The sequence below is a fragment of the Dreissena polymorpha genome, chromosome 4 (genome assembly GCF_020536995.1).
Source record: "Dreissena polymorpha isolate Duluth1 chromosome 4, UMN_Dpol_1.0, whole genome shotgun sequence".
In the NCBI taxonomy this organism is placed as follows: domain Eukaryota; kingdom Metazoa; phylum Mollusca; class Bivalvia; order Myida; family Dreissenidae; genus Dreissena; species Dreissena polymorpha.
The window spans coordinates 33,765,346-33,793,027 of NC_068358.1; the positions used below are offsets into that span (position 1 = coordinate 33,765,346).

Genomic DNA, 27,682 nt, shown 5'->3' on the forward strand with positions numbered 1-27,682 from the left:
TGGCATTATGTCACAGACACTGATGCCCCAAAACACGTTTCATCGCAGACTACTCAACTATATATTCTACGGAGGACAAAAAATACCTCAATTGGTCGCAGTCTAAATTCCTCCAATAACGATAATGTGCACATTCATTTGAAAAGATTACAGCAAACTACGATAAGAAGTATCAGGAGTTGATCACACAAGATTTTTAAACAATATATGTTATACATGGGAAAAATCAAAGGACCATAATGCTGCGAAAAGTCGTTGCAATAAAAATTAATACATATTCAGGTCATGCTATTTAGAAAGAGTTTTCTAAGATTCAACCATAAGTTTTACAGGAGTAAAGATTTTTTTTCTGTGTTATTAAGTTGAATAACAGAACAAAACTCATAATTCTTTAAAATTGTCGCAGCCCAAAATCAATCTACAAATTGAAGTCATGCAGCTGTTAGTTTTGCGAGATATATCCATAGTTAAATAGGAGTTCAAACCAAACTTTTGGACGTACGTGAGGACGGCCGTTCTTTCGAACGGACAACTGCAAGCAATACTACTAATTACTAATCCATGTAAGTGATTTTAGATTTCGTCATGACGACTTACTAGGTCGTCTTGACCATAATGGCTTGAACTGATACATGAAATTCATAATGACTTAACTGACATCTCGAATTCCCGTAAAAGCTGTACATAACAGCTTGACATCATGACATTTACGAGTATGTCTTGTAACTGTGGATTCATAGACCCATGCCACCTATCCTCCTCCATATCGACTTCAGCAGTTTATAATGATATAATTGATTGGTTTATACCGTGACTTAAACACTTTGTAAATTATAATTAATTAAATTTACTATGTGCTGGGATACATACCTTTTAATACATTCATAGTACTAGAACGTATGCCTGCAATGTATTGTTGTCATATCTCAAATTATGTTTTGATCTCCAGATAAACTTTTCACATAAATATACCGGTAATGTAATATAGCATTATTCCGCAAAGCTTACCGTGGTTAAGTTTTAAGATTGATTAAGATTTGTACTAACTAGAAGATAAATTATAACAGAAATTCAATGCGCATATATCAGTGAATAATAATTTAGCGTCAACAAACACCAGAGTTCTACAATTTCTGGTCACCAGAGCGACGACATTTGGGAAAGTCAGCTTTTTATCATAATACGTCTCTCCACACCAAATGGCGTCATCATCACAAACAAAACACCAAGTGTTGAAAAACGCCCGAAAGTTCGAACAAGAACAAAAATAAATACGAGTGTTTTTGTGAAAACGTTTTGTTTTCAAAAGTTTTTTAACGATAAATGTACATTGTATTCCGCATACAGACTTCGTCTAATTAAAACGATCTTAAAGTAACATTACTATTCGAAATCAACGAACATTTCGTACAATTGTTCGTAAAATAAACTCAACCAATTAAAAATCAGTGTTCCTTATGGCAATTGCCGAAAATTCAACGTCATATGTGGTCTGGTAAAATAGATTTTGTAGATACAAAATGCTCGTTTTTATTATTGTTTTGCATATCTATTCATACGACACATGAACACTAAAATGGGTTCGTGTGTCGTATGAATAGATATATTCGCGGGAATTAATTGTGGCCACACAAAAGTACAACATTCTCACATACGTCAATCAACAATTAGCATGCATTTGGCCATATGACCATTTCCATTTTTTAAAATTTATATTTGACCAAATTTGAATAGTTTGTTAGGTGTTTACAATCAAATTTCATTGAAAAAAAAGCAATAACAAGAATAACAATTATCAAGATACTGCGTTCAAAAACGCATATGCCCCAGTGGAAACATTGCCGGTAATTGTTAATTTGTCCATTTCGAAAGGTCTAGGTGCAAAAGTATGTCAATATCAATGGCAAAATGAGATCAGGTGATGTTGACATGTTTAGAGTGTGCATACATATACATAGAATTATAAAAGATGAGTATAGCAATCACTATTGATTTTAGACGAAATGTGTCATTTTTGTTTAACCAAGTATTTCGACTCTCTGAATAAGTCTAATTACACAAGTACCGGACGGTCAATTATCAAGATTAACGTGAGTTCAGGTATATTGGCTGTGTTGATAGTGTTCCAATTAATAATCCATACAGGTATCAAAGCTTTGTAGAAAGCGTTATGTTAGACGAACACCTAATTTTCGGTTTACAAAGAATTTGGACCTTCTCAATTAAAAAAAATAGGTACATGTCACGGTAAACAATAAGGTCGGGTCATGCAGGTGTGTTGATAGCGTTCAATCATTGAAGCTTTGTACGAAAAAAAAACAACAATGTTTGACATGTCATTTTGTGTTAATCTCGTTAAAAAGAGGACGTATAGACGGAAAAACTAATGGAAACGTCAATCTCTACATGATTTCTGGCATCTCTAAATGCTGGGATCTATAGCAATATGGAATAACAGGACAAACAAACACAACAGTTGGTGCATACAAAGATGTATTATAAAACAAAATACACAATGTCTAAGCTACAACTGTTTTAACAGTTATGAGAAATATTAATAGATTAAATAACAGTAAAAGGAAATGATAGATTATCACAGTTAAGTTCTTAAACAACAGCGTTAATACAATAAATCAGGCTAAAAGATCATTTATATATGGGACACACACAGAATATACCTGATAATCCCTGATCCGTTTCTGCTAAAGCATTGTCCTGACATACAACAGTTAAATATAAAGCAATTTCTATCAACAACGAAATATTAAGCAAATGCTATCAACATCATATTAAACAAACAGACTATGGAACTAACAACAACATATACAAAGAGGTAATAGTTTAGATCAATAACTATATATATTTATATTTGTATGAATCCTCAAACACTTTATTTTATAATGCCATTCATGTAAAACTTATATACTCTTGTAATTAATTCTTATCAGCAATAGTTTTAAATTTCCCGATGATATACTCTAGAAGCTCAATTTTGTTGCGTCTTTTCATGAACAGGGCCTTTGACTCGTTGATTCCGAAATCGAGAATGGCTGCAAACACAGTCATGAAGCAGAAGCTTACGATAAACACAAATCCAACAAAGAAGATTGGTCCCAACACCCTGTGTGCTTGCTCGATTCCTGGAAGTCCGAAGTTCCAAGGGCAAAGTTGAAGATTGCAATGACACTTCTGAGGAAACTTCTATAATCAGACAGAACCTTTCCAAAAGCCAGATAGCAGAAATGCCCGAACCCAATTACAAATACACATGCCATGAACATGAAACTGAGTAGCATGCCTTTTGATTGCTTTACAGTGTCCATTATCATGAATGTCCTCTTGTTAAAACGAAGCAGCTTTATCGATTTCAGGGTGACAAGGCCCACCAAAAAGGCCATCAGGTAAACAAGGACTGAATCCCAGAATAATGCTGTTTGAAAACTGATGAACGATGACACATTACTAGCCCTGTAATCATCTATCACGCTGTTCACTGAAACCATTCGTTGGAAAAACAGTCCAATGACAGAATAAGACAAGGAAATTTGTATTATTTCAACGTAAGACCAAATATCGCTGAAATAGGCTCTTTTGCCAAGAACTTTAAACCTTTTCCACTCGATGTACGCAAATGCTACGTTAAAGGCAAATAAGAGCACTTCACACATAGCAACGAATATACTAAAATCCGTAGAATAATGGAACAGCTTTGTGGAATGGAACTGATGGGATGGTACGACTTCGCCAGTGTTCAGGTACTCGAACATGATCACAGCCGCCGTGAAAAGGTTTGCATTTTGATTGTACACTGTGAATTCCAGCAGGACTGCTCGGGTGTACTCGTCTATCCAGTCCGAGTTCCACATGTCTTGAATGATTCCTGGAAAGAAGAAATACAAACTTACTCAAATATGCTTATGGAGTTACACAAATAATATAATTACATCGAATGTAAATCGTGCAATAACTTCCTGTCAATAAATTAATTTTCTGTACTTAAATGGGGTCTTTTCACGTTTTCAAGGCGGGGAATCACGTGGTCAGAAATGAGAAAAAGGGCTGCCGATGCATCGATTCAATGGTGAAATCAAGTTTTAAAACAGGTACATCTTCCTTATTACTTACTTGTTTTAATCGGATGACGCCTATCATAGGACAAGCCGGAAGCGGTTTCAGCGAGTATCAACCATTTTTTCCTCTAGTCTGAGTGTGGATATAGCTCATGGAATATTTCGCAATTTCCTGGACCGTCAATTGTTATTGAACACGGACTAACAATAATATCACTATTTTCACACTTATTAGCACTGTTTAAGTACCAGTTGTTCATGTGGACGCATTTTGGTTGACAAAAAACGGATAAATCGATTGCTATGGCGTTATTTTTGGGTAAAGTTGAGTTTCGATTGGTTTTGACGATTAATTGTTATTGAGCACGCACATGGTACTTATACACGGACAACTTCTTGAACAACTGTTATTGAGCACGCACATGTCAAGGAATACCGTTTTATCCGTTTAAAACAACCTCGCATTGGCATGTTCTGGTACATGTAGCGATACATATCTAATGTAAAGGCACTGTAAATGTTAGTTTCGTATACGATCATACACATTTATTTTCAATAGGAATTTTATTGCTTGCCTTTTTCGATGTAGCTGCTTTTTGTTACGGCTTGCGAGTGTTTGAAAATGTTTTATTTCCTCCACATGTATGTACATTAAAGACAGATCTCGAAGTTGTTTGATTTAAAGAATTTGCGTGCTCAATAATAGTTGTTCAATAAGGTGTCCGTGTATAAGTACCATGTGCGTGCTCAAAAACAATCGTCAAACCCGATATTAATGTTAGTCCGTGTTTAATAACAATTGACGGTTCAGGAAATCGCGAAATATTCCACGAGTTATCTCCACACTCAGACCAACCAGATAAAATGGTTGATACTCGCTAAAACGCTTCCGGCTTGTTCTATGATAGGCGTCATCCGATTAAAAACAAATAAGTAAGTAATATGGAAGATGTACCTGTTTGAAAACTCGATTTCACCATCGAATCGAGGCATCGGCGGCTATTTTTTCTCAATTTTGACCACGTGACCACGTGATTCCCCGCCTTGGTTTTGGTTTCTTGACAAAATTATAAAAAATGTTTCAGATTCGCAAATTTTCGTTGTAGTATTGATATTTGTGGGGTAACATTAATACTGAACATTAAGCATGCTCTAAAATATCAATAATGTGCATCTTTTGACAATGACAAAATCTAAAAAGTATAAAGCATTGCCACGCGAAACGAAAGAATAATTTGGAGAGTTTTGTTGCTGTCGTTATATTTTGTGATTCTACGAGGATTGCTTATATAAAGCATAAATTACATCACTCATGGTATGGCCGAGTGGTCTAAGAGGGAGGCGTTTTACTCCAGGGCTCCAAAGGTAAGTGGATCGAGCCTCGTTGAGAGTTACTTATTTTCTTTCTTTAATTTATTCTTGTTTTTTTACTAGAGCTTTTTAGATAAAGTGTTAACATTTATCAATATAAAGCATTTAATGACAAACTTCAATACATGCCAAAATCTGTTTAAAGCCCCCTGTAAAAATACAGTTAATACATATAAAACCATTAAACCTATTTCTTTGTCAGTTTTTTTATTCAGGCAAAATGTTTGGTATATTGCATTCCTTAATTAAACAAGAAACCGTCGGAGACGGGTGATGCTCCCCAATTTTTTTTGTCACAATACTGCACTATATATTCATATAAAAGGAAATGTCTACAGGCACAGTAGTTGGGGGGGGGGGCAATATTTTCTTTATAGAAAATTTAAAAGGGCCATAACTCTGTAAAAAATCATCCGACCAGAACCCGCTGATAATATGCACATCTCCTCTTGGTAGTGAAGCTTCCCATAAAGTTTCATTGAATTCCGGTCATTAGTTGATGAGAAATAGCCCTGACAAAAATTGTGCACGGACGGACAGACGAAGCGGCGACTATATGCTCTCACAAAATAAATTTTGGGGGAGCATAATTAATTGTGTCGTTGCATTCCAAGTCTGCTTATTATAATAATTGCTATATTTAAATATGTATCCGTATTTATTCATTGTTAATCTAAAGCGTTTTAAATGCAAGTTAAGTGTAAGGGGTTGCTTTTGTTACATTTACCACTTATTGCATGTGACACCGCACCTCAGCGTGACATGCAATACAAGTACATGGTAACAGTACGGTTGTAACTTTTGCAAATATATATAGAAAATCTTGTCAGCTGGACAGTCATACTCTCAACAAATTGTAAGGTGTGATTCGGGTTTTCAACATTAAACTGTAAACATGACCGTAGACATCAGGACTAGGTTTGTCTCTCCTTCTCAAAATAGAGGATGAAGGAAGCGATACGCAAAACATCTACTTATCTAGAAAACCCCCAATTACTGCAAATTTCGTACACTAACTAACTTTTTAATTGTTTCATTCCAATTCGTTTATACATGAAAGTACACCCACGAGTCAGTGACCAAACATTAAGGCAAAAACCTTAAAAATAAAAATTTACATAATTTCATCGACGTTTGGATACTACTCTGTATATCGGTACATTTTAAAAATAATAGCGTGTGCTATTGAACTAAAAGTTGTAAAGTATTAGACTTAAAGAAATGTTAAAATGAATTTAAAACATTTCTTATTTTAGATTCTTTACAGAAAGGTATTCCATGGTTGAACTCGGACCGTCAAGTACAATAAAGCATGGTAAAATCTGTAGTATGAATCACCAAAGCAATCTTTAAACTCTTAATTCACACTGATTACAGGATTTGTTGTTGCCAATAAATTAATCAGCACCTATTGTATAAACACATTAGCTTAAGGTATAAACAATTTACCATATGCGTGCATGCGCAACGGAAACACGCAAATAGGAATAACTACTTTCATTAAACAATATAACTATAAACGGTACTTGGGTATTATTTTAAGGCTGAGCACCTGGTTTAAGATCGGATTCTTGAGGTAGAAGGACTACATATCCCCCACCCGAGTAAGTTGCCCGTTTTCCAACGGTAGGTAGCGTCTTCAGTTGCCATGCTGACTGGTGTATCCACGGTGACTCAAGCGACGAATTCCTCGTGGTAACGACTTACTCCATGTCATGTTGTAATTGCCGGTGTCTTGGGTCTTAACTGAATACTCGTTGGAACATTGAACGATTTGTAGATTTGGAATCTCTCGAATATTTTCTCGGCGCCTTCATAGCATGAGCCTAGAACGTAATTGTACAAAAGCATTTTTATACCAATACACTGTTCCTTTTCTTCTAAAAATACTGCAGTAAAGCTAAGTTTACTTCTGTGAAGATTTATGTCAATAATGTGTGGACGATGATGAGGTAGAAGTCCTTGTCAAACAGACATTAACCTACACCTGAACTAATAAGTTTGAAGTTGGTATTTATTTAAATGAAAATAGGTAAAACCCGGACAAACAATTCCATTGGATTTAAATACATAAATAAAGAGATGGTAAAAAGAAGCAGGCTGCTATAAAAATCCCGACATGGGAGACTGGGGGATACAATAACAAGGTTTTTGACAGTATTGCACACAATACAACAGTCAAAATCAGTCCGTTCAAAAGCCCTGTCAATTAAACATGTCTTTTACTTTAAAGCCGCCATTTATATATACACTGAAATGTTTGTAATAAATAATTAATATCTATTGAGCAAACCAAATCGGATGATCTTATTGTTTTTATATTGACAAGATGATCGACCTTTGATTAATAAAGTGTATGAAATAACACTCACAAAGCTATTCATTCGAATAACTAAGTGTGATTTTTGTATTGTGGGTAAAAAGTCATCTGACACTTTACTGCAAAGGTGAAGAACATGCATAAATCCTGGGCCCCGTTTTCACCAACAGCCTAAAAGAATCAATACACCCCAGAAACTCGATACCTTGCGGGTCGTGTAATACCATAGGGGACAGTGCTGTCATTTTGGCATGAACTTACATAGGGTAAGTAAATTGGAAAAATTAAATTGTTCAAAGTCCAATTTGAAAACAACTGTGTATAAACATTGATAACAAAGGTATTGGCCTACATGTAGAAAAAATCCTGACAAAATTTCTTAAAAAATGAGTGAAATTATGATCCCTGAAGTAGAAGATCGGGCAAACGGGCCATGTTTAGGCATTTAGGGAGAAAAAAAACACAACTTTCACATGTCTGCCATAACCTCTCAGCAGGGTTTCTCCAGAAAACTATTTTTTGTAAAGAAATTGCGTTTTTAATGACCATGTTGGGAAATTATTGATACCATCTGGGGAAGACCAGGAAACCATATGTGGGCAGTGGGTTATAATTCTTTTCGTGACAAAAAACCTAATCTTCAGCCATTTTAATGCAATTTCTCTGCTTTGTGAGGCCTATAGTAGTGTTTGTGGCACATATGCATACAAATGTACTTTTAATGCTTTTTAATACAGTTAATGATATTATTTGGCTTTATTATCCAACATCATTTCAGAAACGTGAATCCTATGTCTTATATATAATGTGGCTATTCAATGTCCACTTTAGATATGCGTAAAAAAGCTATCAACCAATGCTAGTGTTGCCCCCCCCCCCCCCACACACACATCATTTATACTGCGACAAAGTCTGTTTGGGGGGGCTATATAGCTATATAGGAATCGTTTTTCCCCCACCGTCCCAGTCCCAGTATGTTACGTTCTGTCCCGATGTTTTGTCCGTTTGTCCGCCCAATTTATTTTCGATGACATAAATTTTGAACAAATGAACATACAAAATTCAAACTTCATATGTTGATGCAACCTTTTAGCTTTATATATATACGCCCCACCGTCTTTTAGGTCACTAAGTCTAGGTCAAAGGTCACTTAAATCTCTGATAGAAAACTTTATCATAGACTTATATTTGAAGTGCTTCCACCTACAGCCTTCAAAAATCTTATTTTGATGCACCTCATTGAGTTTTACAGGTCAAATATGGTGTCAGAATCATAGATCAAAATGTCAATGTCACTTCAACCTCTAATAGAAAACTTTCATGTTGTCTTCAGAACAAAATGCTTCCATCTTCAATCTTCAGACTTTCCTATGTAGATATACCTGACCTAAATGATTTTACATTATCACACTACATTATTTGGCCATTAGGTCAAAGGTCACTATGTTCTCTGATCAAGATACATTACATTTGCCCTTCCTGGGTTCTAAAAAACCTCATATGTAGATGCATCAATGAATTTTGCGCAACACATACCCTTATGATCAAAGGTGGAATGGAACATAATTATTAAAAATGCATACTGTAATAAAGTGAGTATAGGTAAAATGTCTTCAACATTCAAACATATTATATCAACATGAAGAGCTATTGTTACTCTAAAATATATCATTGTCATTGCACAAAATCAAAGACTGCTTGTGATTGTAAATTTTGTTACAGCAACTAGCTGTAATATGAGCTTTTATTAGTCCCATTTTGGTTGGCAACTTGCATTATTACTCTGCAAGTGGGATAGACTGGAAAAGGTGGCTTTTGCACAGTGTTCCATTTCACATCCTCTTAATATATCACAGTCATTTTAGCAAACATGATAAGTGTTTTCTGGCGGTGTGGTATTATACTTATTAACTTCTTCTCAAGAAGGTCAGATATCGCTATCTATCTATACTATCTATCTATCTATCTATCTATCTATCATCTATCTATCTTCTATCTATCTATCTATCTATCTAGCTATCTATCTATCTATCTATCTATCTATCTATCTATCTAGCTATCTCTATCTATCTATCTATCTATCTATCTATCTATCTATCTATCTATCTATCTATCTATCTATCTATCTATCTATCTATCTATCTATCTATCTATCTATCTATCTATCTATCTATCTATCTATCTATCTATCTATCTATCTATCTAGCTATCTATCTATCTATCTATCTATCTATCATCTATCTATCTAGCTATCTACTATATCTATCATCTATCTATCTATCTATCTATCTACTATTATCTATCTATCTATTTATCTATCTATCTATCTATCTACTAGTTTTCCAGCAAATATCCTTTAAGAATTAATAACAATGATTTAACTTTTCTGTGAACAAGGTAAGTGTTATTCTTTTAATCAACTGTACTTTGTGTGGTTAAATGTATAAAATCGGTATTAACGTCATGTGTTGAAGTCTTATTTGCGGCTATAAACTGGCAATGGCCAAATTCGTTAAAAGGGTAGTAACAAGTCAGCTCATTGAAATTAAAAGGTCAAAATCAACTATTATTTTGTTTGATAACATTCTTTCCAAGGCCAGTCTGTGCCGATTTTAATTTTACTTAAATACGCTTAACAGTAAAATCACAGAAAACTTAAGGCAATCTAAACAAAATTAAGCGTTAGTTAAGAAACTTCATTTGAAATGAGTTTTTCTCATTATGAAACTTGCCGAATTAGCACCAAAAGTCTCAGAACACGCCACATAAATATTTTACATAAAAACCCCATATACACTTATTAAGACATCATTTTATGTTACCTAACCAATTAATGTATGCGACAAAACAGACAAGTCTTTCTTTATATTTCAAAAATAGTGTTGGTAAAAAGAAATAAAACTCGAGAATGTTGAAAAGGCACCATTGATCATATATAAGGCATTAAAAGTACAATTGAATGCATATGTGCCCACATACACTTACTGTAGGCCTCTACAAAACAAAGAAATTGCAACAAAATGGGCTGAAAAAGAATTATAAAGTCACTGCCTACATATGGTTTCCTGGTCTTTCCCCAGATGGTATCAATGTTTTCCCAACATGATCATTAAAAACGCAAATTTCTCCACAGTAAATAGTTTTCTAGAGAAACCCTTGCTGAGAGGTTATGGCAGACATGTGAAAGTTTGTATAAATCCTTTAATTATTGTATTGGCTTGCAAATTAAAGCAGTTTTTCTCCCCTAAATGCCTGAACATGGTCCATTTTGCCCGATCTTCATGGAGCCACATTTCGCTCATTTTTTAAGAAAATTTTTCAAGATTTTTTCTACATGTAGGCCAATACCTTTGTTATCAATGTTGATACACAGTTGTTTCAAATTGGACTTTGAAAAATTTAATTTTCCAATTTACTTACCCTATGTAAGTTCATGCCAAAATGCACAGCACTGTCCCCTATGGTATAACACGACCCGCAAGGTATCGGGTTTCCTGGGGTGAATAACCTAAGTTTATAATTTTTCCTTAGCTTTATACTGATTTTCCCTTAAAATTGAAGAAATGCCTTTAGTCATATTCGCAAAATTCCTTACCTCAGAAATACCGTTTTTTCCTTAAAAGTTTACGAACATATGGACCTCCCGTTACTCCAAAGAAATACCTTAAAATGGCGTTTTGAGTGGTTTCAAAAAAATCATGAATGTTTTCTTTAGCATTAATCATCGCTCTAAATGCAGACCGATATATGTACTCAAATGACATTAATATCCTACTTTTCAAAAGTATAGCGGAAGTTAACTTATAAGACTTGCTTTTCATGCTTACAATAATAAGTTGAGTTTTGTTATCATTTTACGTCATATCTTTGGATGCATCATGTTCTAATACATGGGAAGAATATGATTTTAAGGTGGCAATAGCAGACTTTATCTGCTTGCGACTTGGATATGTTAACATATTTGACATTGTGGTTATGCATGTCAGATTGTGTTTTTCCCCTTTGCACTGTAGGGATGTGTGTTTCAACTCAACATTATCGAGTTAGCACTTAGTATGTTTTTATTTTTAAAATGACTGCCTTTTTCTCCATGGCCAGAAGTTTTGTAAATAGGATATTTGTTCTACACTAAGTTAAACAAGCATTAACATAATGTTTTTGTTAGACAATTTATTAATCTTTCAACAACAAGTCAACGAAAGGAGGACTTTCAACAATATCAACATTGCCAGATTATCCCTTTTTTACACATTAATTTATAGGCAACATACACATGTTCATGTATTATCGTCAGTGCCCTTATTCAGATGGAGACCTCATTCCGGTTATATGTATTTACTTTAAGAACGAGAATCTCTTGATAACGTCACACCATTGTAGTTCGTGTAATTTGTGTTACTATCAATACTACGATTAAAAACTTGGAATAATACAGCGAAGAAGAAAAAACATGCATGATGCATTTCAAAATCTTACTTCAACTAAAATGATCATAATTTATCCATTTTCCATACATTCTAAAATTATCAAGGTCCCCAAATAAATTGGATAGGGAAGCAGACGACTGAACTTGCGAAACACACATGACTTTTGATTGCGAATTGCAGTGGAGTACTCTTCCTTTGATCTGGCTTCACAGGAATTATTTCAGCCATGCAAATTGTTGATGCTATCGCAGTACAGCTGTATGTAAGGAACCACGAGCTTTGCATGGATAATGATGATAAAATAAGCAAATTTGACAAGGATTTCATTGGAATTAAATAATTCTTTGAAAGTTTATCGTTTGTTGCTGTATTGTTTGCATAAGTTCAGAAGTTCTGTCACTTAACTCGTGTTCTTATTACACAGGAATTAGGTTACTGGATGATGCAAATTTTTCTGTCACTCAAACCAATAAAATTGTATTACACTTTATGTTTTACACTAAGATCAATACAAGTATTTGAAACATTAAATATTATATAACAGTGCAGCTTAAACAACATGAACATGCAAGTTTTTCATTTATCAACACAAAATAATTTCTACCATTTCGTACAAATATATTTATGTATAGCTCCCAATGACGATGTACTATATTTTTAAGTAATATCAATTATTATTTTCGTGCCCTAATTCCCTATTGAAAAAGAAAACAACACTCTGAAAAGCATCTGAATGTTTTCTTCTAAATCACACTTAACATTCAAAAGTTTAAAGCCATTATTTCGTTATAATTAGATGTTTTTATATATGACAAGTTTGTATAATATGAAATTCAAGTTAGTGACCTAAGTAATTATTGTTATATATTTATAAACAGAGTGAGTCAATTATGCGCTGTTCTGCATAATATATGCAATGTTAGATACCTGCCCACAAATCCTTTGAACATGGGTGCCTTACAAGATCATTATGGAAATTACAATAAGGCCTTCATTAAAGGAATATGGTTGCAAATAAACTTTTAGATCAAGTTTACATTATTCATTCAAATAACTTGTATACTTAATTTAAAGAATCATTAAACAAACATGACATTGAACACGGACCTCAACCATTTAATCAAAAATCATTTGGAATACACAATGTGGATGAAGTTCATGGTCCTTTTTATTGTAATATGACTATAGTGTTATTTCCATAACAAATGACTACTGTTAAGTTTGTTTAACTAAACACTATATAATTATTTCTCCTGCAAATGCCCGAACTGGGCCTCGTAAATTTTATCTGGAGCTCCAACGTCCTCTTCTTTATGAAAACTGCAATCGTGGCAACTAAGCAAACCTGATAAGGTACTTAAAATCTCATTTTACCAGTACCTTTTGCCACCCTTAGTTGTCTTAGTCTCCAAGGCCCAAGCAGGAAGTGATTGGAGAAAGGTGTTAAATACTCGTGGTCGGAAATAGCCATGTCTGCTAGACTGGGGATGGCCACATCATGCAGGTACTGGTAGAACGTCTCTACTTTGTTGACCTGTTGACGTTTGGCATTTCATATAACGAGCAAATTTACATGCAGAACAAGTGTTACTGACATGTTAATGTTGATAACATTCATCATTTCCACACTCAACCCTCAAATAATTCTAAAACATGTATGTACTACTCTATGATAAATAAGAACGCTGCATTATGTTTCTCAGAGAAAACGAACATAAACAAAGTAATTCCTGGATAAGTTTAATATAAATACAAAAGTTTTGAAAGTAGCACGGTGTAGGTGCATATCGGTGGCCTTTCTGTCAAAATGCTGCCTCTCTGTTCATTCTTCGCTGCCTCTCTGTTATACACATGAAAAATGGATGATCGTAATTCACAAAACAGATTAGAAAATCAAAAATTTAAACCCGTAAACAGATTTTTGCATAAAAGGTGGTCCATGAGTTGAAGCATATATCCAGCTACAGGTTCATGTTATTCCGCAGGTCCACACTCTTATCACAAACTCTATTGAAGATGGAATGATGACGAGGGTAGTAGATAGAAATTTGGGCGGCTGGCTCATCTCGATTTTTAACCATGAATATGGTTAAATTTAGTTTTAACCATCTTGTGGTTGATTTTACTTTTAACCATTTTGTGGTTGAATTTAGTTTTAACCATCTTGCGATTGAATGTAGTTTTAACCATCTTGTGGTTGAATTTAGTTTTAACCATCTTGTGGTTGAATTTTGTTTTGACCATCTTGTGGTTGAATTTAATTTTAACCATTTCGTGGTTGAATTTGGTTTTAACCATTTCGTGGTTGAATTTGGTTTAATCATTTCGTGGTTGAATTTGGTTTTAACCATCATGTGGTTGAATTTGGTTTTAAACATTTCGTGCTTGAATTTGGTTTTAACCATTTCGTGGTTGAATTTGGTTTTAACCATTTTGTGGTTGAATTTGGTTTTAACCACGTTTATGTAATTATGGTCATTTATGATTGCTTAACTACGTTATGGTTGAATTTTAATAAAAAATTCAACCAAATTAAAGCCACACCTGAACCATGAATAGCGAAATACATGACAATTCAATTTTCTTATTATCGTTACGGGGCGGCTGGAGGACTTTCGACCGTTTAGGCCTATGCAAAATATTCTCCTTTTATATGTTTAATTTCAAAGTCTTGGTAAACAATGTCGTTTGGTTTGATCATTCCGAGTAAGAATGCCGTGGTAATAGCACCTTTGCGGTCGAACGGTACGACGGGTTAGGAAGTTTTATATTACAAAAAAAATTGAATTGACTTAAGTAATTTTTTACTATATATAAAATGGATAACACCACGGTACAAGAGTTGATTCAACGGAGTATTCAGCAATTTGAAAATCCACCACCACAAGAGGAGCATCTAAATACATTTTTACAAGAAATTAAAATTTGCACAAAAAATAGTTAATAGCATACAATTCAAAAGTCGTACACCTGTTAAAAACAGTTGGATTTATGATCATCGTATTATGGATTTAGAAGATTATAAAAGGATTAAGGTTCATTTCCAAACCCAAACTGGGCTTGAAAATGAATATTACAAGTATATTAGGCTTTTATTGTCAACCCATGAGTTTAACGATTTGGGATAACCGAGCCACTTGACTAACGACTTGTTTCCGCGTTTTCGAATAACTTTTTCAATTCTATATACTTCTTGACTTATAGTTCTTGTTCATAAAACGTACCCTGTATTTCCTCTCCATTATAATCAATAATTTTATACGTTGGCGGATCCGTATATTGAACTTGTGACACTGTTAACACTTCCTCAGTCCATCTAGGGGTATATCCTTTCTCAAATATTCCCTTTTTTAGTGATTCTCACCTTATCGCCGACTTCAAATATTGGCTTACCGTACTTTTGAGGGTGTTTGGAGTACAAATTGAACCAAACTACGCTTTCGTTCTTTTTATCACTAGCATCAACATGTGTCAGTTTGATTGATGAATGCTTTGTGTTGTTATAATCATTTACCATTTCATCTAAGACATCGATTTATTTTCTGGTAGAGTTGGCTGAAAAATATTTGAACATGTTTTTCTTCATTGTTCTGTTCCACCGCTCTACCACGGAACTTTTCTCTTCGTTATCTGTGGAATACAACTCGACTCACAACGCCATTACATTTTTATTGTAGAACTCTTTTCCTTTATCGACCCACAACTTTTGGGGTTGCCTTTTCTTAAATATTTTGTGAAATGCTTCTGCAACCTCAACTCCGGTTTTACTCTTTAATGGAACAATCCATCCATATTTTGAAAATAAATCATAACTGTTAGCAAGTTTTTTTACACCATTATTAAACTTAGCCTAAGCTTGCATGTCTTCTTAATTAGCAGCCCATATTTTATCAATGCCATGGGCAACGACTATTCTTTTTCTAAAACGTTTTACAACGGGTCTATGCAGTTCGTCTGCGAGCTTATCAGTCCATTTTAGTTCTTTAGCCACGACTTTTTTCCCCTTATAACCTAAACCAAACTTTGCCTTGGTAGATATTATTGGCTTTATTATACTACGCTCAATTCTTTCACGGATCGTTGGGTCTTTAATAGCATCCATTTGTTCAAGCATAATTTTATCAGCTGCGTTTCTACTTGCTGTATCTGGAAAGTGTTGGTAAGCTAAATCATGATGGTAGGCAGCATTATCAACTCGATCAACTGGTTTACTCCAGTCTTTATAAGCACCAGTTGAAGTTAATCGTTCGTTTAAATTAGTTCCATGTCCTGCAAAGTTCATTCCTGAAATATGCATTTCACCGGGAAATTTAGCCCACGGAAGCTTTACTTTACTAGTTACCAAATTTAACGACGAAACCAAGTCTCCTCCAGTTTAAGTTTGCATTTTTACAAACTGTGTTTTAACACAACCGCAAACGACGCACTTTCCGCGAAGCATTGGTTTATTGTTTTTACTTACAACATTTTACGCAACACGTTTTTAAATGAAAAAATAATTTATATTTAAAATGGAAGTTACAGATCTTTCGTGGAATGATGATATTTCAAAAAAATGCAACAGTAGACTTTTACCGAGATCACTACGAGGTCTTATTATTGGTAAAAGCGGATGCGGAAAAACTATACTATTGTTAAACCTTTTACTACGACCAGGATGATTAGACTACAACAACTTACAAGTATAGTACAGAGTTATTAAAAAAGCGTTTTACAAAACCTGCCTAAAGAAGAGATTCTGAAATTGTTTGCCGAGCAAGACTATATAATAGAGAATGACGTTTCACCAGTTCTTTTAGTTGAAGAAATGGCTAAATGTTTAGATAGGCCAGCTGATATTGAATGTAATTTTTTTGAAACGTCTGATGATGTACCTGATCCTAGAGACTTAAGTAGCTCTAAAAAGAATTTAATGATTTTTGACGACCTTCAGTTGGAAAAAAAAAACTAATGTGAATCTTATTACATAAAAGGACGCCACAGCAATGTAGACTGCTTTTATCTCGCACAAAACAACTTTAAACTTCCAAGACAAACAATACGTGAAAATGCAAACTGTATGTGTTTGTTCCCACAGGACATGATCAATATTAATCACATCTACAACTATCACGTTTCAACTGATATGTCAAAAGAAGAATTTAGAAATTTTTGTAAAGTAGCCTGGGATCGTCCTCATGGATTTGCTGTTATAGATCTTACTAGTAAAAAAATAATGGTATAAGATCCAGGATTTGACTACTTTTACATAACTCACTACTTGAAAAAAAAAATTTTCTTAATAAAAATGGAAACAAGAGTGCTTGAGGACAGGTTATCAGAATTAAAACAAATTAGGATTAATACAAGTCCGAAGAATTCTTTTCACATTATATTGAAAGGAAATAGCTCTCGAATTTGTACTTCATTAAGTCCAACAATTCAACTAGATGTAGACAAAAAAATACGAAATGGCCTTAGTTAATTTGGAGACCTACTATTCATTTCCAAATATAGACTCTTTAAATAATAATTTTCGCTATCGTCCTGACGGAGAAAAATGGTTTGATATAAATATTCTCGAAGGTTCATACGAAGTTGATGATATTAACGATTACGTCCAACGAGTAATGAGGGAAAATGGGCATTAGAACTCTGTCTCGGACGAGTACGCTATATCGCCAAAGTCAAACGACAGCACACTTAAAACAGTACTAAATATAGCACAAAATTATAAAATAGACCTGACACCTGAAAACTCTATCAGAACGGTATTGGGGTTTAATGCAGAAGTATACGCATCATGATATCAAGAGTCAGAAAATATTGTAAATATATTAAGTATTAGTAGCTTGAGAGTAACTTGTGATATAATTAACTCATCATATGTTAACAATTCGACTGACAACGTTATATATAGTTTTTTTCCATCAGTCAGACCCGGGTATAAAATTATGGAAACACCAGTTAATTTGGTTTATTTACCTGTTAATTTATCGACAATTTCGTCAATTGAGACAAAACTCACTGATCAAAACGGTAAATTTGTAAATTTGCGTGGTGAAGATCTTTCGATAAGATTTCATATAAGAGAAAAGTAAAAATAAATTAAGTCCTATATAAAATGAGTCGTTACGAGAATGTAAAAGTAAATATTAGCAAAGGTCAGAGGAAAAAATTAAAAAAGCTATTCAAGCACGAGAGGCAGTATCTATCCGTTTATCACATAAGGATACTAGTATATCCGGAGAAGATGTGTTAGCCCTCACTCAAGCACAGATCAACAAAATAACAAAAGCGTACCAACGTGGAAAAGGAGTGACGATTAAAATGTCAAAAACACAAATAGAACACAACGCAAAAGTTGAAGGGGGATTTATTGGAGCTATTTTGCCGATGTTGGCAACCGCGGGTAAATTTCTGATGTCAAGCGTTTTACCAGGACTTGCAACCGGCTTACTAACCAGTGAAGGAGCCGCAGCCGGTAGTAAAGTTGTTAACACAATTAGTGGATCAGGTGTTATGTATTTAAAGAAAAACGGAAGAGGTTGTAAAGTAACACAAGCAGGTAAAAGATTGTATTTAGCTCCGTGGAAGAAAGGTAGTTCGTTAGGAGAGGGGCTGTATCTTAAATCTGGAAAAGGAATGTGCATGAGAACGGGAACAGGATTGCTACTAGGACCGAATTCACCATTTAGCAGTATTGGCAACGATGCCATCTTTAGACACAATGACGAAGATGGAAAAATTTCAGCTGTACAAATCCATTCAGGCAAATGTATTCGGTACCCGTCGCGTTCAGTTCTAGACATTGTGAAAGCATTACAGTTTCACAATCTACGTCGTTCAACTGGAGACTAAGTGTTAGAACACCAACCGAAAAACCGCGATACATTTTGGTAGGATTCGCAAAAATAATCAAACAAGAAATACATCAATATTCGATCATTGCAATCTAAATAACATATGTGTGACTGTTAACAATCAGCGATACCCTGAGGCTGATTACAACTTATCTTTTCCAAACAAAAAGTTCTCCCGAGCTTACTATGAAGCGGCCAGATTTAGCGAAAAAATTTATGGAATGGATCCGCTGATGACACAAAGTAACATTTCACCGGCGGATTTCAAAGACCTGTTTCCAATTATGGTGTTTGATGTCAGCAAACAAAGTGAGCAGTTAAATTATGCATCGGTAGAGATGCAAATCCAAGCGACATTCCACCAGAATGTGCCAGCGCGAACAGAAGCGTACGCAGTTGTTATTTCCGACCAAATGATAAAATTTACCTCTGACGGATCTAAAATGTATATAGTGATGAAATAAAAAAATGAATTGACTTAAGTAATTTATTTACCATTATAAAATAATGAATAAGAATTGTATTTTTGCAAAATATGTTATCCGCGGTTTGGAGAGGTGTAAGGAATCTGCGTGATTGGATATGGAGGAATAGTGATGAAGACATTATTGTAGAGGTTGTTGATGATGATGATGATGATGATGATGAGGAGGAGGAGGCGGAGGAGGAGGCGGAGGAGGAGGCGGAGGAGGAGGATGATTTTGATCGGGAACGTCAGCGATGGGAACGTTGGTGCCAGGCTAGATACCTACGAAGGATAGCCGAAGGGGTCCCTGCTGATGAAGCAGATGATGATGCTGATGAGGATTGGGAAGACTATGAGAACTATGAAGATGATGAAGAAGATGATGAAGCACGATTACAATATCTTAATCCTAATGCAGTGTTGAATGCTATGATCGAAGCACGATAACAATATCCTAATCCTTATGCAGTGTTGAATGAATATGAGGTTTATGATGATGATGATGTTGATTCGGGAACGATGAAGATTATCTAGACTATTGTAGTGATGATGAAGAAGATGATGATGCAAGGTATTGTAGAATCGCCGAAGCAGCATAAAAAATGAAAACGACTTGAAGTATTTTATTTTCATTATAAAAATGAGATACACGAAGAAAGTGCTAATTAACATGTTAAAGGATATCAACATTACTGCAACGACTAATCAGAGTATAATGGAGTTAATGTTGATTGCAAAGGAGAACGGATTAGATTGGAATCGAAATGATATTATTATTCCAGAACCTAATGCCGATGAAAAAAGACCGCGTGGTAGACATAGACAGTTTTCGCCAAGAGTAATTGTTCAATTAACGAATGTTGAAACTGGTGAGGAAACAACCTATAATTCAAAATACCAAGCAATAAAAGCGCTTGGTTGTAATATAAAAAAGAAAAACAACGGACATGTGGTAAATGGAATGAGGTATGAAGTACCGTTTTCATAAGCAAAACTATATGCTTATAAAAATTGAATTGACTTAAGTAATTTTTTACTCTATAAAATGAATACTAAAAATGTGAAAGAGTTTGTTTTTTTTAAAAGCCGCAAAAGATCTGGGTCTGCGCAGATATTCGCGGCTAAGAAAGCATGAGCTGATTACGTTTCTAAGCGGCAATGCAGTGCCGGCTGTTAGCAACACACTTCTCGACGATCCTGTTCCATTTATTGAAGAACCTGTTTTAAAGCCTGTTAAGGCTACAAAGCCTGTTAAGGCTAAAAAGCCTAGTATGATAAATAGAGCGATATAAAGTAGCCTTGATTGGATTCTTAATCATACGCCAAAGCCTGTAAAGAAAGGGATAAACAAAAAAGTGGACGCTCTTAAATCGCAAGTAGAATTTATTTATAATAAATATTACAAAAACAAGTTGCGAATTATAGAAAGCAAATCCTTAATATGAGGTTTTGCGAAGCAATACGTTGTTGATGGAGTTGAAGGAACTGATGCAATGACATTCTTAAAGTGGTGCAAGTCAGAAATTGTAAATTTCCTAAGCAACACTCGTTAAATAAAAATGAATCTAGTGCTCGTGTGTGAAATGGAGCGAGTACATATAAAAAGTGGAGAAGTAATTAAAGACGATGTGCCGTTTATATCAAAAACTGAATAAGTATTGGAGGGAACTGCTGTAGACGAATTGTACAATAAAGCATCAATCAAGATTTTGGAATCCATTTCCATGTTTCAAATGAAGGGAAGCAATTGGAGACTCAAGTCCGTCATTAGACTGGAAATTGACACTGCGGTGTATAAGCCATTAAAAGGTAAATCATACATTCCATTGCCGGGTAAGTTGGCTGCTAAAAAGGCAATTATAAACATGAAGAATGAAGATGACGAATGTTTCAAGTGGTGCGTCACCAGAGCATTAAATCCAGTTTTTTAAAAAATTCCGAAAGAATAACCGAACAATTAAAATAGCTAGCAAAGTTGCTTCATTGGGATGGTATTGAGTTTCCAGTTGCAGTGAGTGAAAATGTAAAAGTAAATTTGAAAGAAACAACAACTTGAGCATCAATATATTCGGTTATGGTTCTAAAGAAAATGATATTTACCCACTAATTATCAGTAAAAACGAAAGTGAAAAGGTGATTGATTTGTTGCTGATTTCAGATGGAAAAACATAGCATTATTGTTGGATTAGAAACTTTAAAAGATTGTTAGCAGATCGAACCGAAACAGGTCACCATACTATTTATTATTGTAAAAGGTGCTTAACCGGACATCGAACAGTTGAGGCTCTTCAAAGACACAATAAATATTGTTCATTACATAGCACACAAAAATAGTAATGCCAGCAGAGGGAACCGCAGAGTATTTCAAGCATTACTGTAGATCAATGAGGGTTCCGTTTGCGATATAAGCAGACTTCGAATCGTTTATCGAACCTATTAGTTCTGGTAAACCAAATCCAGCGACGTCGATTACACACAAGTTCCTGAAGCATACGCCGAGCGCGTTTTGCTATCACGTAGTATGCTCTTATGGCTCATTGTATAGTCGAAAGCCTGAAGTATATTCAGCTAAGAATCAAACAGATGATGTCGCGCAAATATTTGTTAACTCTGTTGAACAAAACACTAAGGATATTTACAACAAGTTAAAATTTTCCGAGGAAATGATATTCACGAAAGATGATAAAACTGAATACGATGCTGCAACCACATGTCATATATGCGAAGGTGCTGAAGGCGAGTTCCGATTAGAAGGCAACAATGATAGCTATACAAATGTTCGCGATCATTGTCACTTGACTGGAAAGTTTAGAGGAGCAGCACATTCAAGGTGTTATTTAGGGTATAAAATGTCTAAATTTATTCCTGTATTATTACACAACCTTTCTGGATATGACATTCATCTATTTATTAAAAAGTTAAGTAATGGAGGACAAATTAGCTGCATTCCAAATAACGAGGAGAAGTATATTTCGTTCTGTAAGAAGATTGTTGTTGACACGTATACAAACAAAAAAGGAAAGGAAAAAACTATTTATCATGAAATAAGGTTGATCGATAGCTTTAGGTTTATGCAATCGAGTTTGAATGCTTTATCAGGAAATCTTACCGATGATCAGTTTCGTGAATTGGCTAAGGTCTATAGCGGTGATGAGTTTACACTCTTGAAACAAAAGGGAATCTTTCCATATGATTATGTGAGCTCTGTTGAAAAACTCGAAGAAACATCACTACACCCAAAGGAAGCATTCTACTCCATGCTCACGGGTAAAGCTATTAGTAATGATGATTATGAATTTGCAAACAAAGTATGGGAGGCTTTTGGCTGTAAAACAATAAGAGACTACCTTGAACTCTACATAAAGAGTGATCGTTTTCGAAAACTTCAGAGATGCTAGCAATACATATTATAAACTAGATCCAGCATGGTATTATACAGCGACAGGACTATCTATGGATGCGTGTCTTAAGTTGACAAAGGTAAAACTTGAGTTTATAAACGATTATGACGTGTTGCTAATGTTTAGGCATGGTATTCGAGGTGGGGTTAGTACAATTTCAATGCGTCTTGGTATTGGAAACAATAAGTATATGGGTGATGATTATGATGAAAGCAAAGACTCATCGTTTATAATTTATCTGGATGCTAACAATCTCTACGGGTGCGCGACGAGTAAGCCACTTCCAAAAAGGGGGTTTAAGTGGATGAATGAACATGAGATTAACGATTGGAAAAACATTTCATGCACAGAAGGACAAGGGTGTATTTTAGAAGTTGACTTGGCATATCCTGGTGAATTACATGATCTTCATAATGACTATCCACTAGCCCTTGAAAACGTTATACCTGAGGGATCTAAAGTTAAAAAACTTATTCCAAACTTGAACAACAAAACCAAGTATGAAGTACATTATGAAACCTTGCAGCAGTACGAAAAGCTAGGGCTCAGAGTTACCGACATTCATAGAGAAATTAAGTTTGATGAAAGCCCTTGGTTAAAAACATATATCGCCTTGAACACTAAATTGCGAACAGCTGCAACTAAAAACTTTGAAAAAGACTTCTTCAAGTTGATGAACAAGAGTGTGTTTGGAAAAACAATGGAGAACATCGAGAATCGTGTTGATATCCGATTGGTTACTAATCATACACAAGCGGAAAAGCTCGATGCAAAGGTTAATTATAAACGCTGTACTATATTTGATGATAATTTAATAGCTATACATATGGAAAGAACCAAATTATGTTATAACAAACACATTTATCTTGGAATGTCTATTCTAGACTTAAGCAAGACAATAATGTACGAGTTCAACTATAAATACATCAGAGCTAAATATGGAAAGAGGGCGAAGCTATTGTTTACGGACACAGACAGTCTTGTCTACGAAATTAAAACTAAAGATTTTTAAGCAGACATTTCAAATGATGTTGAAAGACTGTTTGATACGAGTGAATATCCAAAAGATCACCCCTCCGGAATTAAAACTGGTGTAAACAAAAAGGTTCTCGGAATTTTCAAAGATGAGGCAGCTGGAAAACAAATAGAGGAATTTGTAGGACTCCGAGCTAAACTGTATTCGTGTAAAATGAATGAAGATAATGAAAAACAAAATGTGTAAGGGGGTAAAAAAGAGCGTTGTCGAAAACACCATTACACACGACGATTATAAGAACGCGCTGTTTTCTCGCCAAGAAGTGCTAAGGTCAATGGACGTTATCAGATCATACGCGCATGAAATGTATACTGTTACGGTTAACAAAGAAGCTCTAAGCGCAAATGATGATAAACGTATTATACAAAAAGGCGGTATTTACACACTGGCTTATGGAAATAAACTCCTAAGAAAAAACAAAATATTGATAGCACTATTATAAAATGAGTTTTAATACCGACAAGTATATAAATGTTGAAGGAGTTGTATTACCAAACGAACCTCTATCCAATTTTCAGTTGATAGATGCTGCTAAAAAGTTAACAATTAAAAACTTTAGGGCTGTCTATGTTCGCGATGAACTTCCGAAAAGCCCTAAAAAGGTAGAATGTGGAATTCTAAATTTATGCGACTCGCGAAGAAATGGTACACACTGGACTGCTCGGATCAAACACAGTCATAAAAACTGTACTTTGACAGTTATGGGTTAGCACCGCCAGTTGAACTCGTTAGCTATATAAGAAAATCCTGTGTATTATAATAGCGAAAGATTACAGACGGATGGTGAGGTTTTTTGCGGACACCTGTGTCTTTAAATTCTTAAGCAATGTTAGAGCGAAAGCTTTCAACATGTAATAAACTTATTATATTAAAAAATGTGTATATAAAAATGTCTGTAATCATGTTTGGTAAAACAAACGTCGGATCGTCGCAGAGTGTTTTTAGGAGGTGTCACATTATCACAAGCCATGAATACGTTTTTAAGACGAGATGGTAAAAATTCAGCTGCTGAAAATATTAACATGGATTCTCACAATCTAATCAATGTATTGGATCCTGCTAAAGCTCAAGACGCTGCAACAAAAAACTATGTTGACAATCGAACAGTTTCAAAGTCTAGAGATACTATGACTGGTGATTTAAACATGGGTGGAAGGATGGTTAAAGGATTACCTGTTCATTATCCTACATTGTACAGTGGAAATGAAGCACCCAGTTGGTCACAAGTCACTAGGTTAGTGAATGAAGCTACTACTAATAATAAACAGTATATAGATGATCAAGATAATGTTACTAAATATTATGCTAATAGTTTAAAAAATGTTATTCGGGTTATGTTCCAATTTTGGAGGAGAATATTAGTAGAACTGGATTTGTAACAACTGCAAGTTCAGTTACTGATGATACATTTAGAGCATACGGTGCATTTAATTGTCTGAACGATGATGGGTCTAATGGAAGCTGGGCTACACCTTCAAAAACTGGTTGGCTTCCAATTAAATGTACTGAATCCGTGACAATTTGGAGAGTGGCGTTAAAAGCTAGAGCTATAGATGGTAAAAATATAACTGGATGGACTATTAGTGGAAGCCTTCATGGAAAAGAATTTGAACCACTGTTGACATCTACAACTAAATTGTTTGGATCTGCTAATGCTTCTTTTTTTTTTTTGATATTTCAACTACTAAAGAATACCAGTATTATAGACTCAATATAACAGCAAGTTCTGGAGCCGGAGATCTTGGAGTTCAAGTTATGCAGTTGTATGTTTTATCAACCTGAGTTAAAAGTATCAAAATCTAATATAAAAAATGAGATTTTATCCGTTTTTTCTAGAATGTAGAAAGCGCGAAACTGATAAGGAAAATAAGAGGTATTTGGAACTTCTTGGTTTTGGAAAATGTGGTATGATTATTTACAATGACGTTTGAACGTCTACCTTATTAAAGTTTAAGAAAACGTTTACAATAACAAAAACATACAGCGTCCAACTGCATGATGAACTTAATCAAATGCTCTGGACTAAAAACGATGAGTTTGAAAAGATGGAAGCAACCATTAAGGAGTCAATAAAACAGTGGAACAACGTTAACAACGGGATCAACTTAGCTTGATTGACAAATACGTGTAAAAATTAAAGTGTGATATGGAGTAGAAAAAATATCGCAAAGGTGCTATTACCACGGCATTCTTACTCGGAATGATCAAACCAAGCGACATTGTTTACCAAGACTTTGAAATTAAATATATAAAAGGAGAATATTTTGCATAGGCCTAAACGGTCGAAAGTCCTCCAGCCGCCCCGTAACGATAATAAGATAATTGAATTTTCATGTATTTCGCGATTCATGGTTCAGGTGTGGCTTTAATTTAGTTGATTTTTAATAACAATTCAACCATAACGTAGTTAAGCAATCATAAATGACCATACTAATATTAACGTGGTTAAATCCAAATTCAACCACAAGATGGTTAAAACCAATTTCAACCACGAAATGGTTAAAACCAAATGCAACCACGAAATGGTTAAAACCAAATTCAACCACAAGGTGGTTAAAACCAAATTCAACCACGAAATGGTTTAAACCAAATTCAACCACGAAATGGTTAAAACTAAATTCAACCACAAGATGGTTAAAACCAAATTCAACCACAAAATGGTTAAAACTAAATTCAACCACAAGATGGTTAAAACTAAATTCAACCACAAGATGGTTAAAACTAAATTCAACCAACAGATGGTTAAAACTAAATTCAACCACAAGATGGTTAAACCTAAATTCAACCATATTAATGGTTATAAATCGAGATGAGCCAGCCGCGCATTTTTCTATCTACTGAGGGTGGTGGAACAATCGTGCATACATGCCACTTTGATGACTTTTTAACATAGCTTTTCCGTAATATGTCAAATATCTAATGTCATTGAAATCATCTTTAGGATCAAGACTTTACGTTCAATGTACGCTATATTTTAATTTTCATCAATTTTACTTAAAAAATGCCTACTTTCGCTTTCGTTGTGGAACGAACAGAGATGCAGCGAAGAATGAACAGAGAGGCAGCATTTTGACAGAGAGGCCATCGATATGCATCTACACCGTGAGTAGGATGAAGAAATAAAAAAAACAATTTGTTTGGATGGAGACCATGGCTGGTACTTGCCTCCTCCAAAGAGCCGGAATTAACAAAGATATCTTCAAGGGCCACAGTGTTCCGGTAGGCTGGTAGTACATCGCGATTCCCGTAGACAACGACAAGCAACACGGTCAGATACACAAAGTACAGCAGTAAGTCCCGCAGTGTCACATCCATAAGCCATTCCAGCTGAAATTACACAAAAACACACATTTAACGAAGCAACAGCTAGGGTGATATATAGAAAGCACCTCATGAAAAGTGTAATACTTATCCTTAATTTAACAGTATATCCCAGTTGAAACTAGAGATGGTTATAATCATAAACGTGACTAATACCCCGTATCTTTTTGGCAGCCTTATTTATTGGCAAATCACCCATGTATGTTTTGATCATTGGACATGCATACTATGTAGACACAATTGTACACTTCATTGTAACGACCCTTTTGAAGTTTCAAGTAGGCTGTGAAGGGAGTTCAATAAAAAAATATTTTGGGCAGATCACCGACCAGTAACCAACCAGAGTGATTCAAACACCCCTTTTCCTTCAATAAAATAGAGTTTGTAAAGGGATCCCTATACACAAGTACTAGTTAATTAATATGAAA

The 27,682-nt window shown here is 34.7% G+C and overlaps 1 protein-coding gene across 8 annotated transcripts in view; it reads right to left on the minus strand.

The window, feature by feature from the left end:
- Positions 1-3,150: 3,150 nt before the first annotated feature.
- LOC127875956 (polycystic kidney disease 1-related protein-like) overlaps positions 3,151-27,682 on the minus strand; it is a 228,786-nt gene continuing 204,254 nt past the window's right edge. For 7 of the 8 annotated variants that reach the window (XM_052420729.1, XM_052420731.1, XM_052420733.1 and 4 more), the window contains 4 exons: positions 27,099-27,260; positions 13,569-13,722; positions 6,994-7,267; positions 3,151-3,880 (listed from right to left, as the gene is read on the minus strand). In XM_052420729.1, the coding sequence (XP_052276689.1) occupies positions 7,155-7,267; positions 13,569-13,722; positions 27,099-27,260 (429 nt within the window). In that variant the 3' untranslated portion in view covers positions 3,151-3,880; positions 6,994-7,154. Of the gene's footprint in view, positions 3,881-6,993; positions 7,268-13,568; positions 13,723-27,098; positions 27,261-27,682 lie in introns of those variants that run through there. The other variant, XM_052420734.1, reaches the window with a different exon arrangement.